This window comes from Pipra filicauda, unplaced genomic scaffold, assembly GCF_003945595.2.
Source record: "Pipra filicauda isolate LSUMZ 115617 unplaced genomic scaffold, ASM394559v2 scaffold133_size2016399_pilon, whole genome shotgun sequence".
Taxonomy (NCBI): domain Eukaryota; kingdom Metazoa; phylum Chordata; class Aves; order Passeriformes; family Pipridae; genus Pipra; species Pipra filicauda.
Genome location: NW_024103807.1, coordinates 1,811,882 through 1,827,224, shown reverse-complemented (window position 1 = coordinate 1,827,224; position 15,343 = coordinate 1,811,882). Strand labels below are relative to the sequence as shown.

The 15,343-nt window shown below is 40.5% G+C and overlaps 1 protein-coding gene across 2 annotated transcripts in view; it reads right to left on the bottom strand.

Annotated features, from left to right (window-relative positions):
* AMBRA1 (autophagy and beclin 1 regulator 1) overlaps nucleotides 1-15,343 on the bottom strand; it is a 129,984-nt gene that overhangs the window by 46,311 nt on the left and 68,330 nt on the right. For both annotated transcript variants that reach the window (XM_027719533.2, XM_027719534.2), the window contains exon 12: nucleotides 6,985-7,095. In XM_027719533.2, coding sequence (XP_027575334.1) covers nucleotides 6,985-7,095 — 111 coding nt within the window. The remainder of the gene's footprint in view (nucleotides 1-6,984; nucleotides 7,096-15,343) is intronic.

The window sequence follows — 15,343 nt, the reverse complement described above, 5'->3', positions numbered from 1 at the left end:
TCAGTCTTGAAGCTGCTAAAACCAGTAATTTTCAGCCTAGTATAAACAGAAAAGTGTTGAACACAAAAAGGTAAATAATGGTAGTCATTATCAATGCTGCAATACCAGTATCTAAAATACACATGGCCCTTAAAGAACAGATGGTTCAAAAGATGACAAAAGTCTGGAGTGCTTTGTCTGAACCTAGTTGAACAGAAAGACAAGAGAATAAAGATTAAAGACTATACTGCCTAATTTTCGAAAAAAAGTAGAATTAAAATGTGCCCTTTTTTGAAATCTAGGCTTCATTTAAGTACTCATTATGTCACCAGAAAAGAAGATGGGCATCAAGACAAGAGCTGCAGTATATGCTGTGAACTAGCTAAAGGATGCACGACAGTGGGTTGCACTATTGTAATCTCAGTCAAACTGGGAGGATTCCTGGTGAGTTCTTCAGTGACTCATTTCAAAACCAGTCCTTTTTATGAGCTTTATCAATGGGCTAGGCACACAGTGGAACTGGCTGATGAATTCTCTTGATAAAGTTGGGTAATTTCATTAACAGAGCATTACCAGGCCACACAGTGAACCAAAGTACACAGAGACATAACAGAAGTGAAATGAAGGAATTATAGAGTGTGTTGACATTTATAAATTTCTGGTTTACCTGGGAACTTCTCAGTCAAAAACAAGAGAGAATCAACTTTGGTAATCATAGTAAAGACTGAGCCATTCACTCAGTATAACACTGAAAGTTATTAACTGCAATCCTGGCACAGTTTGGGACAGCCACGTTCAAGAAAGATACAACCCTAAATGGTAACATGTTCATCAAAGAAGAGGACTGAGGAAAATGAAACATTATTTTATGCTTAAACAAATACATAAACCCCCCAAACAAATAAATACATAAGGAAATGGAACTGTATATTGTATTTACAAAAAATAACAGAAAAAAGTGTCAGAAAAATATCACTTCTCTTTACAAATAATGTTGACAGGTAAGAGAGTAAAAGAAGCCATTGAGTTTGGACATTGGGCTTCAAGCAGAATAGCAAGATTCTAGAATAGTCTTTCAGCAGAAGTGAAAGGAGTCAAGAATTTAACCAATAATAAGATAGAATATTAGGAACTACAAGATGTGCTTGCCTAAGACAGCAGAGAGATAGACTACTTGGCTAAGGGTGTCCTTTCTCAATTCCTTTGTAGTTGTACTCCAATGAGCTGTGATCTAAAGAAATGGGGAAAAAAAGAGCGCAGGGTCAGGGGGGAATATGAGAACACATTGAAAAGGTGAGTATTGGGACTCTCCCAGTCACACCTGAGTTAACTACTTAAAAGAGAGCCAAGCAAGAAAACAAGCAAAATAACGCACTACATATGGAGAGCATTTGCCAGAGATACAACTATGAAAAACACTCTCACCACCAACCCTGCAAAAAACTCATTATTAGAAAATATAGTCCAGTCCCTTTTTGTGGGTCTAAGAACTGTTCTCTCTTATTCCTATTCTGCATCTGCCTAAGTTTGCCCTGCATCTCTGGACTCGCGATGCAGTTCCCTGAGGTAGCCACAGTTTCTCTATAATGTTAACTACTGTCAGTTGCTTCTCAATATTAGAAGCAATAAAACTATATACCTGCTTCCTAAGATCAAAGGTATGGGTCTCATTTAATCATAGGATGGTTTGAGTTGGAATGGACCTTAAAGATCATCTAGTTTCAAATCCTCTGCCATGTGCAGGGACACCCTCCACTAAATCAGGCTGCTCAGGGCCCCATCCCACATGGCCTTTAATGCTTCCAGGGATGGGGCATCCATAACTTCTCTGGGCATCTTGTTTCAGTGTCTCATCACCCTCCGAGTAAAGAATTTCCTTTTAACATCCAACCTAAATCTCCCTTCTTTTACTTCAAAACCATTCTCCCTTGTCCTATCATTACCTACTCACGCAAAAAGTCTCTCTCCATTTTTTTTTTCAAAGCTCCCTGCAAGTACTGAAAGGCTCCCCAGAGCCTTTTCTTCTCTAGCCTGAACAACGCCAGTTCTCTCAGCCTGTCTTCATAGGAGAGAGGCTCCAGCCTTCTAATCATCTTTGTGGCCTTCCTCTGGACTTGCTCCAACAGGCCTAGAGACAGGTCCTAAACAGGACCTATTTATCCCAGGGACCCTTCTGTACCAATGAACACCTGGTGCTTTTCAAAGAGGCGCACAGGCAATGTTTCTTCCTTGTTTCTATAACAATTGAAAAATCACAGTCTATAAGAATCCATGTCTCTTCTCAGCTTTTAAAGACTATTTTTTTTTAATCTGATGCAAACTTGGACATTCCTAAGAGAAGAATCCCACATCTTCATTTTTGCAAGATAAGAAATGTTTGTATTTCTTCTGTACTATTTACAGATTCGGGGACATTGACATGTCCTGTACATATCCTTGCAGTTCCATGGCTAATTTTTTCCTTTCCAAGTCTCTAATCCTCTTCCTCATCTAGCATTTATTATATGTCTTTGTAAAACAATGCTGAATTTTGATCACCAGTCACCAAGAGTCTATTTATCATATAAGACAGGTTCACTCATTTTTTATTTACAGGATTTTTTCTCTTTTTTTCCCCCCACCTGCCCCTCCTTCAGCACAGCAAAGAGGTTTTTGGTGAGCAGTTCACAGTGATGACCAACATGACTGCAGATCGTCTTGATTTTAAAGTTTGTTGCATATGTGGTGAATATCTCCTAGCAAAACAGTTTGTGAGTTCTCCTGCCACAAGTGAACCATCTTTTCCCTTTGATGTGTGCCTGGAACATAAATATCACAGATGCAAGTTGTGCTTAACAAGAAAGTGCCATTTATTTCAGTCTTTCAATATTCGATTCACACTGGCATTATGGTTCTTTGCTCTTCCCTCATTTACAAAGGATGAGAGACTGAGGTAGCACACTTAGAACCAAGAGAGCCTACTGTGCCAGCAGAAAAACTCTAAATGTGAGAGGTGGTGATCTCAGCAAGGTTTCATTTTAAGGAACAGCATCTAAGAGATTTTCAAGACATGGGAAAGATAAGATACCCATGCATTTGACAAAGCCAGAAGCTTTTTGATTTCTTTGAACCTGAGGCCTGATCTATGAAAATGAAACCAATAGAGATTATTTTAGGGGGAAATAGTTGCTATTTTTGGAAAACTGCTTACAACAAGGCTGCCCTTTCATTCTTTGTTTTCTTTTGTCATTAGTCCAGCCACAGAGCTGACAGAACATATCAAAAGAAGCATCAGAGAACAAATTAGTCAAGCTGTTGTGCCAACTTGGAGTGCTTACACCTACAGCATCAATTCCACTTGAAGCTGGGGAAGGCCTGGAATGCCAGCAGCAACAGCACTTTTTGCCAAAGGAAAACTGTGCTGGGCGCACCATCCGCTCCTCACCACCATTGTGGATAGCACTTTCTTCATAGCTGCTCCTATTTAAAAAATTGTTTAGCATGCCTTTTTTTTCCTTCTATTAAGTTATTCTGCATTCCACTGTGGACCAGTAAGTATTGATCAAACCACACTCCTCGAGTCCCAGACAGTGTTAGAACAGGACAAGTTCCTGATGCATGACTAAATATGGAAGAACAAGACTAGTTCAGCCACAGTGGCTAGAAATTGAAATAATGAGCAGTGAGTACCATGAGAAAAACTATAATCAAAAGATATAAACAAGAGACAAAACCTTCATATATTTTAGCAATAGGAAGGCTATACTCTACACTGTTTTCAATACTTAGCTGCAGGAATTCTAAGGATATGCAACATTTACTAGAAGAATATTAAATAAATGCAGAGATAGCATTGTCTCTGCTGTCAAATTATTTCTCCACCCTAATGCTGATATGACTGACAATTATAATTTAAGACTGGGTAATGTTTATTTCAGAGCTATTAGAAGCAAAACTAGCAAAAGGAGAGAAGAAATCTGAAGCCATCTTTTTCCATTTTGCAATTAATAGAGAAAGACAGGGAAGAGACTAAAATCCCACAAGTCCCTGCAAAGCCATTTTCCCAAGACCGCTGGGGTCCACTTTTGCGTTCTTGCTGGACTGAGCATCCGTGAGGTTGCTGCTGCAGAACCACATCCTGAGCCTGGGGCTCCCAAGAGTGCTGGGGCCCAGACACTGAGATCACAGAACTGCATTTATCACACTGCTGTCACTTACTCAGATGTGTCTGCTTTAGAGGAAAACATCCTACTTCCAAGCTATCTTTTCTTTGTTTAATTGTAACAGGAAGAAGAGCTGCTTAAAGATAGAGGTTGGCCACAAAGTCATTTTTTTGATGGAGAGTGGAGCTGGCAGGCGGTCCCAAACTCCAGCTGCATCATTTCATCTGCCTGAACTCCCAAACCACTTGTAGCTCAAGTCAGTCCTAGGACATGCAACAGCCCCCTCTGCGTAAGCAGATTCCCTCACAGAACTACCTCTGATTTATAAGAAACAACGGGGGAAAAAAAAGGAGATACTGAGGTCACATGCTTTACTTGGCAAATAGTTTATTTCCAATATCATGAAGAATCAGGAAAAAACTCCTCCAACCCATCTCTCCGCTAATATATATTTAACTTCACAGTATCTTTAATTTATGTCCCTTGGCAAACTTGCAGCTTGCTTTTGTTCTGTGGCTAGGCAAGCTTGGTAAATACCTGGTTTAGGATGAGCACAGCTGCTACATCTTCATACAACCCTACTAGACCTTGGCAGAAGGAGATAAGGTTAACTAGTCTAGATATGCCAGAATTGGACTCGGCACACAAAAAGAAAGAAGCAAAGTAAAACTGAGTATCTCCAAATGGTAATAAGACAAGATGGACAAGCCAAGTACTATGTAGCACAATGTGGAGAGTCAGAAAGGCTGGGGACGGACTTGTAGCAGAAGTGTGGCCTACAAGAAAGGCACAACAACAATAGAAACCATACCCAGCTAAGTGGAAGCTATTTCAGAATAAAAGCATCCTGGTAGGGGAGAGGGAAAAGATTGAAATATTGATGTATTGAGCAGCAGATGGTTCTTAATTTCTATGGGATTCTATAAATTATAAACAAACATCTTATGCTTGCCTTTTTTTTTTTCTAATTAGCAGCTGCCTCCTCAACAGCCAGATGAGGCCAAAAAATAAGCTATGAGCAGCTGAAGCACTCTTCAACTGCTTTAGAACTTGCAGAGAAGTCCCAAGGGATTTAAGTTGTTTCCCCCTCTGACTTCATCTTTATTCTGTTCCAGAGTCTCGCAGGACCACTGAAAGTATTGCCATGTGGCAAAACTTTGCCTTGAGCACTGATGCCCACAAGCAGCTGAGAGGAAACATGGTCAGGACAGGTGACTTACACTGTTCACAGGGATCTTCCAGCCATAGAGCATCATGCCCAGTGTATAAACTAAGGGAGTTGGCCGGGAGTGACCAATCACTGTTCAGGGATTGGATGGGCATCGGTCAGCAGGTGGTAATTGTCCTATTCATCACTTAGTTTTCTTGGGTTTTATTCTTATACCCTTCCCCCCCTTCTTTCTCTCTCTCTCCCCTCCCCCTCCTTTTCATTACTATTTTTGCTATTGTTATTGTTAACTTTATTTCAATTATTAAATTGCTCTTATTTCAAACCATGAATTTTATCTTTTTCTGATTGTCCTCCCTATCCCGGAGGGGCGGGAAGAAGTGAACAAGTGGCTGCCTGGTATTAAACCATGACAGCCTGACTGGATGGAGCTTTGACTAACCTGATCTATTGAAAGATGTTCCTGCTCACAGCAGGGGAGGTGAAGAAGATGATTTCTAAAACTCCATTCTAGACCAAACCATTCTTTGATCTGTGATTTCAATTCTCTGCATCTCTGCTACTACAGTGTCAACCACATGTGATCCTTTTGTGAGTCCTTTCAGCAACAGGACACTACCCCACAGAGACCTCTGCAGTCAGATATATAATTTCTGGAAATGCAGAACCGACAGGGTTGGAACTGGGAGAGTTTTCTTAATTCATTTCAATGGCTACCTGTGAAAGCAGAAGTCTTTCTGAAAAAAAAAAATCCCTGTTCTCCCTAAAAAAGTCAGCCCCTCAAAGCAGAACCTAATCTGCTTTTGCTGAGAAGTCAAGCAATGAATTTCACATATGCACAGATATGGCCCAAGCTAAAAATCACTGTACAAAGAAACATTCATGAATATCTACCTCCTAGCTTCATCCCAGGCTGCCATAAACATTTCTGCAGCTGTGTAAGCAAGCTATATCAGGATACCATTCTGGATTAAAATAGCCTTTCTAGTCAAGTTAGTTTTCGCCCTGAAAATGTCATTCTTTGATCAGCTGACCACAACCACCAAATATGCTTGTGCCTGTGTAAGGAAGGCTCTTCCAATGCAAGAGCTAGCTTATGCCATGGAACACATGGTCTAAGGGAATACTGCTTATATTCCTGACTCAGGAGCAACTTTCACCTGAGAAATGGGGTAAATCACTGCTTTTGCAAATGGCTAGAAGGTACATCTACTTCCCGGGGCTTCCAATACTGGTGAGCAAAAGATCAGGGTCCTGATTCCCACAATGTATTGCAGCACTTTATTCCACACTAATGTCAATAACTTAAGAGAAATCAGACCCAGTTCATTAGCAGGTTGTAATTTAAAGGTATAAAGACAGTATTTCTCTAGGAACTTTTAAAGTAAGAGAATGAAGAGATTGGAAACAGAATTCCAAGAGAATGGTATATGCTCACAAAAACGCTCACAGAAAAGTGCCCCATTTATACGTGGATTTGCTGATAGCAAGAATACACAAGCTAGACAGAGCAGGAACAGCTCTGCAAGCTTTAAGTCAACTTTCTCAAAAGACTAAGCATTTTATAGTTCCAAATGCAACATGACAATCAAGTAATCCAAGGCCTGTAAAATACAGATGCCTTTGAAATATCCTAGAGCTTATGGTAGCTCTGGTTGGTACAGACTTAAAAGACCAGTGCCGTTTCTAGCTTACCATTGCTGATTTCAGGCAGATCAAATTTAGTGAAGTCCCACCACTGGAGTCGGTAGGTGGTGTTGGCAATGTTGCTGGCCACAGCTGATTGTCCATCCCCAATCACAGCACCTACAGAAAAGGGGGAAATAATTAGCAATTTAACCTCTATGAGATTATCCAGAAAAAAAGCTGGGGAGACAAAACCATAGAAAACTCAAAACTCTAAGTTCTTAGAAAACCTTATTTACAGAAATGGCAACGTGTTCCCAATAAGCCACAGAACACAGGAAATTAATAGGAAAGCATCTCCCTACAACACATTTCTGACAGAAAATAAAGTTGATAAGAGGTAAGAGTTGCCCAGACACATAAGGCAGAAATCCTAATCAATTCATTTGGTGCAAATGCATTCTTACTTATCAATACTAGTGAAGCTGTATTTTCACAGACCAAAAATATTTTAGTAATAGTTATGAAGGCAGATCAGAATACATACTGATGAAAAGCACTGCCTTGGCAAATTACACACATCTGTGGACATAATCATTGCTACTACTGTAAACTTCACGCAGAAGATACAGGTTGCCTACAGTATTTGCCACATAGTAAGGGTTGAAACAAAAAATTCGCAAGGAAGACCTATGAGCTGGCCCTTTGCTGCTCTAGGTAGTCCAACCTACAGCAGGCAAGGGCTGCTCTGACTCTAGGCAAGTGACATGACCCTTGCTAACCACCCACAGATTTGGACAATAGCCCAAAGCAGAAGGCAAAGCAGAATACCTCAGAAACATCACAAAGAACCTAATTTTCCAGGCAGAAAGCAACAGTCACTGGTAACTCAAGTGAGCATACATTTGAGAAAGCTTGGATGCATTAAATGTGATTCCTAGGGAGACAAATGATGAGGAGAAACAGTTTTAGATGATAGTACTACAGTCAAAAATCTCATGCTATTTGCAGTCTCCAGGGCCTTCCTACCTGCAGCCCTTGTATTTCACAAATGCTGGCACCCAGAGAAACTCAAGGTAATAGAATTTGGTAAGGGAGAGCAAAACAAGATCATCCTCGAGCACAAAGGACTAAAAGCAAAGCCTCTAGAGCCTATGCAGTCTGGATTTCAGTACTCAAGGGCTGCTCTTCTGCTATCTTGCCTCCAGCCCTCATGTGGAGAACAGAAAACAAGCAGTGGGATTTGCTGCAGGGAAACAGTAACTAATATCACCAACAAGACAGCAACTGAGTGAGGCAAGGAAAATGCTCTGCAGAGACAGGCAACAGGAATTCTACTCTGGGAACATAATTCCAGAATATTGATCTTATTACAGTTATTACAAAGTTACATCACCTCTTATGCAATGAGTATAACCTTTGCAGGTTATACAAACTGGGTATATATATAAAATATAAACTGGAGAAGAACATACCCTAGGAGAATAACTGTGCTCTCCCTCTGCATCACTGAAGCCTGACAACATCACTTAACTGCTTCACAAAGAGCAAATTCATCTAGCTCATACAACTGCTGCACCTACTGCTACAAGTATCAAAAAAAAAGGAGTTGGCAAACAGTTTTGAATTTTATTCTGTGAAGATTCTGATCTTCTCATCCCTTTACCTGTAACCTTCAGGTTCGTTACAGTGTTTATTTAAACCTCTTCACCTCCAAAGGCAGTCACATTATACACAGAGAAGGTAACAATGGAAAAACACAGTACCGCCCCACCTACAGGACAGTCCCACACAAATTACAGAGCCAGCCAAGGCTACCAATTAATGTTAATGCTCCAAGTAACAGATACCTTTGCCAAAGGGATTAGGACACAGGGAACGTAGAGTGAAAGGTGCATGTTCAGAAGGATTTGACCCATTTCTCAAAAGCTCCAAACCAGTGTACCTAACACTAACCACAAATCCATGATCTACATGCTTTTATTAAGTAATTATCTCTACTTACAATAATTATGCAATTGAGCAGTGCAATTATTAAATTATACCTATACACATACAACATTTGTTATATGTATAGTGAAGTAACATTTGTATCACAAACCCTGCCAGATACCTCCCACATGCATGCATACACTGTCCTACAGTAAAGATGATTAAAAGCATGCAAACATTTCAGACAATCAACCTATGGAGAAAAATACCCCCTAGCACAGAACTATGCTATCCTAACCTGTATTGTTCTCTTTAGTTGACAGGGAGACCATTTGAGGCCATGGGTGGAAAACTTAAGAAACTTAAAATCCTCACTACAGAGCTTTTGTTCACCATGCAGCATGAGAACTCATTCTCAGTTGGCTTTGCCCAGTCAGGGTTTCAGCCTGGATGAGAGCAGAAGGTGCTGTTGCCTCTCAAGTTGCAGTGTATGTAATCTGGAGGAAAACAACACACTTCATCTTCTTAAATGTGGGCAGCAACAGACCAGCTCTTACAAGCAGCTGTTCTCACCAACCACCTGACACTCCTGTTTCCTGGGTCTTCCACTGTTCGATGGGATCACGAGTGACTGCAGTGGGTACCCAAGGGTCTCGGGCTTGTCATCCTCATGAACAGAACGACCTTTTACTGCAGAGATGATGTAGATTTCAAAATGCTGAAATCCAAAGCAAAGGCCAATTGAAATGCAGTGAACGTAGGTTTGATTGGCAGTTTTCCTGCGTCTGTCTATCACTGCGTAATAAACACTGGGTGATGGCAGAAATGAAGACAAATGCTTTCAGCAGCCCCCCCTCTTCCCCCCACCACCCCAATCTCCATCCACCCCCGCTCAGCACATGACAAAAGAGTTTAAAGAGTGGGGGGAAAAAAGTCTTAACAAAGACTTAAAAAAAAATCCTCAAATCTTTTCTTATAGGCCACCTACACGTGACAGATATTTATCCATCAGTCTCAATCTCCTCAGAGGATCCAACGTATCTTGGCATATGGAGAAATGAACCTTTGCCAGTCAACTATTGCTCATTTATGAATCAAGTCATGCAAACCAACGTCTGAGTTTAGACTGAAAGGGAAATAAGGGGTCCAAAACCACTTTCCATATCACTCCAGAACTCCCTCAGTGAAAAGCAGGGTAACGCTGGACTACTACTATCTAACACTCAGAAGAACTAATACTCCAGAGCTACACACAAACTTTAGGGTACAAGTTTTGAGAACATGAAACATCTATATACTATGGGAATTTCTTTCCCATGTATTTAACAGAAACCAGAGCTCAAATTTTTTCTAGACTAGATCCTGAGGCAGTGATTAGGCCCTGGTATGAAATTCCCCCTGATTAGTACTTGCATCTCTAAGCATGAGTATCTTTGAAAAGTAATTACCTTTTTATGAAACCACTTGTAACTGTAGCTCATACTGTGGTTATCCTGTACTTGCAGAAAAGATCTATCACAGCTGAAGAGTTTTACATGTACTAGGTCTAGAGTTACTGTAATCCAGGCTCCAGGAAGTCCAAAACACAGGACAAATCTATTTGATAAACCAAGGATAAGGCTCTTTGCTGCAAGAATACACCAGATTTTTCTCAACCAGTTCTGAAGCAATTTGAATTCAGCCAAAATGATTATTAGTCTCTGAAGCCTAGTGGAGATGCAACAGGTTCTTACACATCTCCGACCGTGAAGTATTTTATGGGGCAACCTGGTTTGGGGAACTGCCTTTGATCACAGTAAATACATTAAATATGAATTTGACAAGTCTCAGCAAATCTCTATTCCAGGCTACCATGAAGACACAGCCTTTGAAGTGGCCAAGGTAACTAAAACTGGGCTAATGCTGTAGAAACAGTATGCATAGCAACCTGGTATTTTCAACAATTTATTTTGCTTGTTCTTCAGTGTACTAGCAAGCTGTAAATAAGAAGCGGGCAAAATTATTTTCATGAATGGATGCACAAAATGCTATTAAGAGTAGTTTGGTATATACTAAGTGCTAAAGGGATTTTAAGATTCAATGTTAACTGAGAAAGCCTCTAAGAGATCTATGCCCTTTGAAGACTGAACCCTCAAAAAGCTATTATTTTTCTTTACTGCAGATGTATAAAATAAGAAGAAATGTAATTTCCCATTAGTGTTCATTCCTACTACAAAATTTCCTTTTAAAAGGGGCAATACTTAGCATGCAGAGTTCCACAGCACTGTCAGCTACGGGAATTTGAGCAGGCCTCAGCTGGTAAGTAAAGATGACTGTCCTAATAGGAGCCGAGTTCAGTGCCCAAGGGCTCCACTCACATTGTGAACAATGCAAACATCATATGGAAAAGGGAATTTTTCAGCCACAAGTTTCAGACTTCAAAAGGAAATCAGTTTATTTGCAAGGAACACAAACAAAAAATGAACACGTGCTCTGCCCAAAGCCCCCATCTCCAGTACAGTCAGGATGGCTCCTTGACATCTTCCTATATTTCTTTGTCTGATCATCTAACAATTAATATAGAAATGCATCTAGTAAGCATTTCTCTTTGATGGGAGGATCCAGTTTTCCCTCAGGGAAACTAGAAGACATTACAGTCCTTTTCAAATGCATCTCCTCTTATCTGAATTGTTTGCACCTCACCAAGCAAACTGGTAATTTCAGGCTTCTCCGTCCTGTTCACTGGATAGAGATCCCCTGCTCATTGTCACCCAGCTACACACAGAAGCTGGAAAATCAGATATGCAATAGCATGGTGAGTTTTTCCAGAACCAGCAAGAACTGAGCTAGTAATATTCACACAGAACATCGCAGATGAGGAAAACCCTGGACTTGATGAAAAATAAGGTATCTTATCATAGCCTTTGCATGTACACATCGGAGCAAGCAAATGTCACTGTTCAGGAAGCCATCATCCTACTCAGGGTGACCAATAAAGAACAAGCAGTTTTAATTTCCTTGCTGTAGCTACATCAAGCCTCTCAGCTTCTGTTAGCAACAGATCAGGGTCTAAGTCTCCAACCTGCCAAGAACTTTCTCCAACCATTCAATATCAGATATGCACTGCTGAACAGAAAAAATCCCAACCAAATAAACCGTAAGGAATTCACAGAATCACAGAATTCCTTCCTTCTACCTCCCAAATCACTACCAATCATCACAGCCATACCACAATGAAAGTCTACAGCATTTAAGACAATTTTTGCACACTATTTATCTGTAAGAATCATAATCTCTCACGCCATTAAAAAACCCCCACAAACAAACAACAACAAAACACACAGAGAAATACCATCGGAACCACGGGCATACCACAGTGTCTTACTCCTCACCTCAATGATGAGTTAAGAGAAAATAACTGCTCAACAACTGCTAGAAAGGAGAAGGGATGAATGGGAAGTGAGAGCTTGACTTCGGCAACTGAATACAAAGTTAACAGTCATATGTTATTAATGATATGTAATTATTTAGCTTATGCGTGGTTTGTAAGTTCATTCTTGTAGGGTAGTAAGTACAATTCAAAAGAAAACTGAAAATTCTGCTTGCAAAAGAAGCAGAGTTGCAAGCCTTAGTGGTGCTCTTACATTTGTACAACTCAAATGAAACTGTTAAGTGCTATTTTCTTCTTTATAAGAAAATCTTCATGAACAAGGACTGTTTAAGATCAGATGTTTGCTTTCTCATTTGTCATTTATGATGCTCTTAGCTGCAGTCGATCTGAAGTTCCATGCAAAGGCTCCACTACACCAATTGTTTTACACTAAGTAACAGCATGCATGCATAGACCTTTAAAAGAGAAAAAAACCCACTTGTTTAGGGACCAGCATGAAACTCATGTAAATCTGATGCTGCGAAGAGTACTGGAATGCCATGTAAAGAGATGGAAGTGTTCCATGAAGCACTCGGGTGGAAATAAATGTCATCAGGCTACACAGCCAAGGGAAATCTTCCTACAAATTGAGGTGCTGTATCACCGAAAGAGCTCGACAGGAAAAGGTTATGGAAACAGAAAGAAACATCTGTTACCCTTGGCTGAAACAATTTGCAAGTTGTTTGAGAAGTGGGTGGTCAAACAAGCTTTCTCTTTTTTCATTTAGGCCCCTTGCTGGGAAGGGTAGTCAAGGCTGGAGTCTTTTATCAGCTAACTGCCGGAGCTTATTTCCATGTGATAGCGGCATGTGTTAAAAGCATGCCTCATACTACCATATGATTCAAGCAGTAAAACATGTTTCCTTCAGTATAGCCTTTTAGGGAAAATATTCAAGCACTAAAAATATATTCCAATCTGCATTTCATTTAACTAATGTTTTCGTTTGACCTTTTCTGTGTATTTTCAGCCTTTTATATGATTTGTCTGTATGCATAAAGAAACCCTAACATAAAACAATGAGTAAATGGTTGGAGAAAAGGATTTACACTTTCTTCATAATTTCAGTTATTCGATACATCATAAAATCCTCTGATACTTACAGAATCAGGTATAAGAACCATCAAGCTACTGCCCTGGTGGGGGAGTCAGAACCCTATTTACTGGAAAATACTGGGGAAATAAAGACAACTTTATCTTGTCAGTGTGAGGAGAAACAATAATATGGGTTACAGATATTCTGCATCTGGAGGTCCATACCAATCTACTAAAAAAGTCAGTGATAATATATTTTAAATCAGCTCCCAAGCAACTGATGCTGCAAGAGAAAAGTGTTTTTGCAAATTAATCGGGGGGGGGGGGAAGAGGGCAGCGAATGAGGCCAAGACACACTGCTAGATGAAAAGGCAGAAAACAGCTGAATTTTGCAGTGTCTAAAGAAACGTGTATTCATTTCCTTTACCTCTGAACCCATATATGAGGGCATATTCACAGCCCTCCTCCCTTGTAGGGTTCCAAAAACAGTAGGTGACTCTCCAAATCAAAAGGTCACACCTCTCCTGCCAGAATTTAAGTTTAACAAAATCCCTGTGAACGTGAACTAGGAAGGTCTCAATACCTAATCTGTGCTGTGTGTCACCTGGGGTTTTTCCCTCTGCTAACTCTGCCTCTTATGATGCCTCTGCTCTGTTGTCACTGAATGCTATGCTTCCGCTCTCTCCCATCACTAAGTCCCTTGCATCATTACCAAGCCCTTCATTAAATGCTGTTGGAAGTCCGCTTTTTAACCTCCACATCTGCGTACATTCTCTGCACAAAACCAGAGCAAAATCTGTGCCTGGCAGGCATTTCCTTTTGTAAAACTCCTTTTCTTTCCTTTTCTGACTTTTCAGAGCATGAAATGTGCCTGCTAATCCTAATTGCCTCAGATGGAAAGCCTTGCAGAGACTAGTCAAAGGGGGCATCCTTCCACCAAGCAGCTGTGAGCAGGCACCAGAGACTAAACTCTTGAGTTTCCAGAGCTCCCATCTCACTTTGTTGCCTTTATGAAGAACATAAGGACAACCTTCCACAAGTAGCTATAAGGGAATGGGGACTTGCCTCCCAGACTTCCCTGCCTAAATGGCCCTTCCAGTCCAAGAGCACATTCTGAACTCATTGTGTGACCTGACTCAAGGTAGGCAGTCCTCAAATACTGCTGCTATATGTCAAAACAAAAAAGCTAAATGTCTGGCTTTTCAGGGTCATTTGCTGATCTGCATCCCAACACCAGCAGTCTTACTGAAGAAAAAGTTTGTAAGGTCCCACTGGCACATCCACAGCTGGTCTTTTCATTAGCAGCGCCATGGCCAGTATCACAGGCACTGAGAAACTGAATCAGTATTGCATTAAGACGTTTTTGCCTCCAACAAGCATTAAAGAAGTTAACTTTCTGGTCTAGCAGTGTTTGTCTGGATTCAGAGGAGTATTTCCACTGCAGCAACAAAAAACTCCTTCAGAGGGTTGCTGTTATTGCCTAACCAGAATATTCTTACCAACCAAGGCTTGTGTCCTCCACAGTTGTCACACCACATGGTCTACTAGGTCTACTGCAGTTCACTCATCTAACATAGATGCTAACACAGTATCAGACTAATCCAGTCTTGCCAAAAACTTTTGTATACAGTTTTCATTAATTCAGAGGTCTTGCAATTTCTTGAGATTTTTCTTACAGAGACTGTTTGCCAAGACCCTTGCCAACTCTAGCCCATATTCCAGTCAGGTTATATTTTATCATCAACGCTATAGCTCATAAGTTAGTGTGGTCACAGTTTTAGTTCACACTAAGTGATTCCTCTCCTGAGAAGAAGCCCAAATAATGTTGTAACAGCACTCCCCATCTAACCAATATAGCTACGCCAACAGACAGATGTAGAATAGAGGCAAAAATAACAAGTGAAACTGCCTTACACAGAAAAGCCTTTTCCATTGTGAGTGTGCATTTTAACTACATGAAATCCTATTAATCCAAACAAATCAGCAAGCCAAATGCCTGCTACCGCCTCTGCAGCTCTTATTGCAAGAATGTGTGCTTAGCACAACTTGAAATGT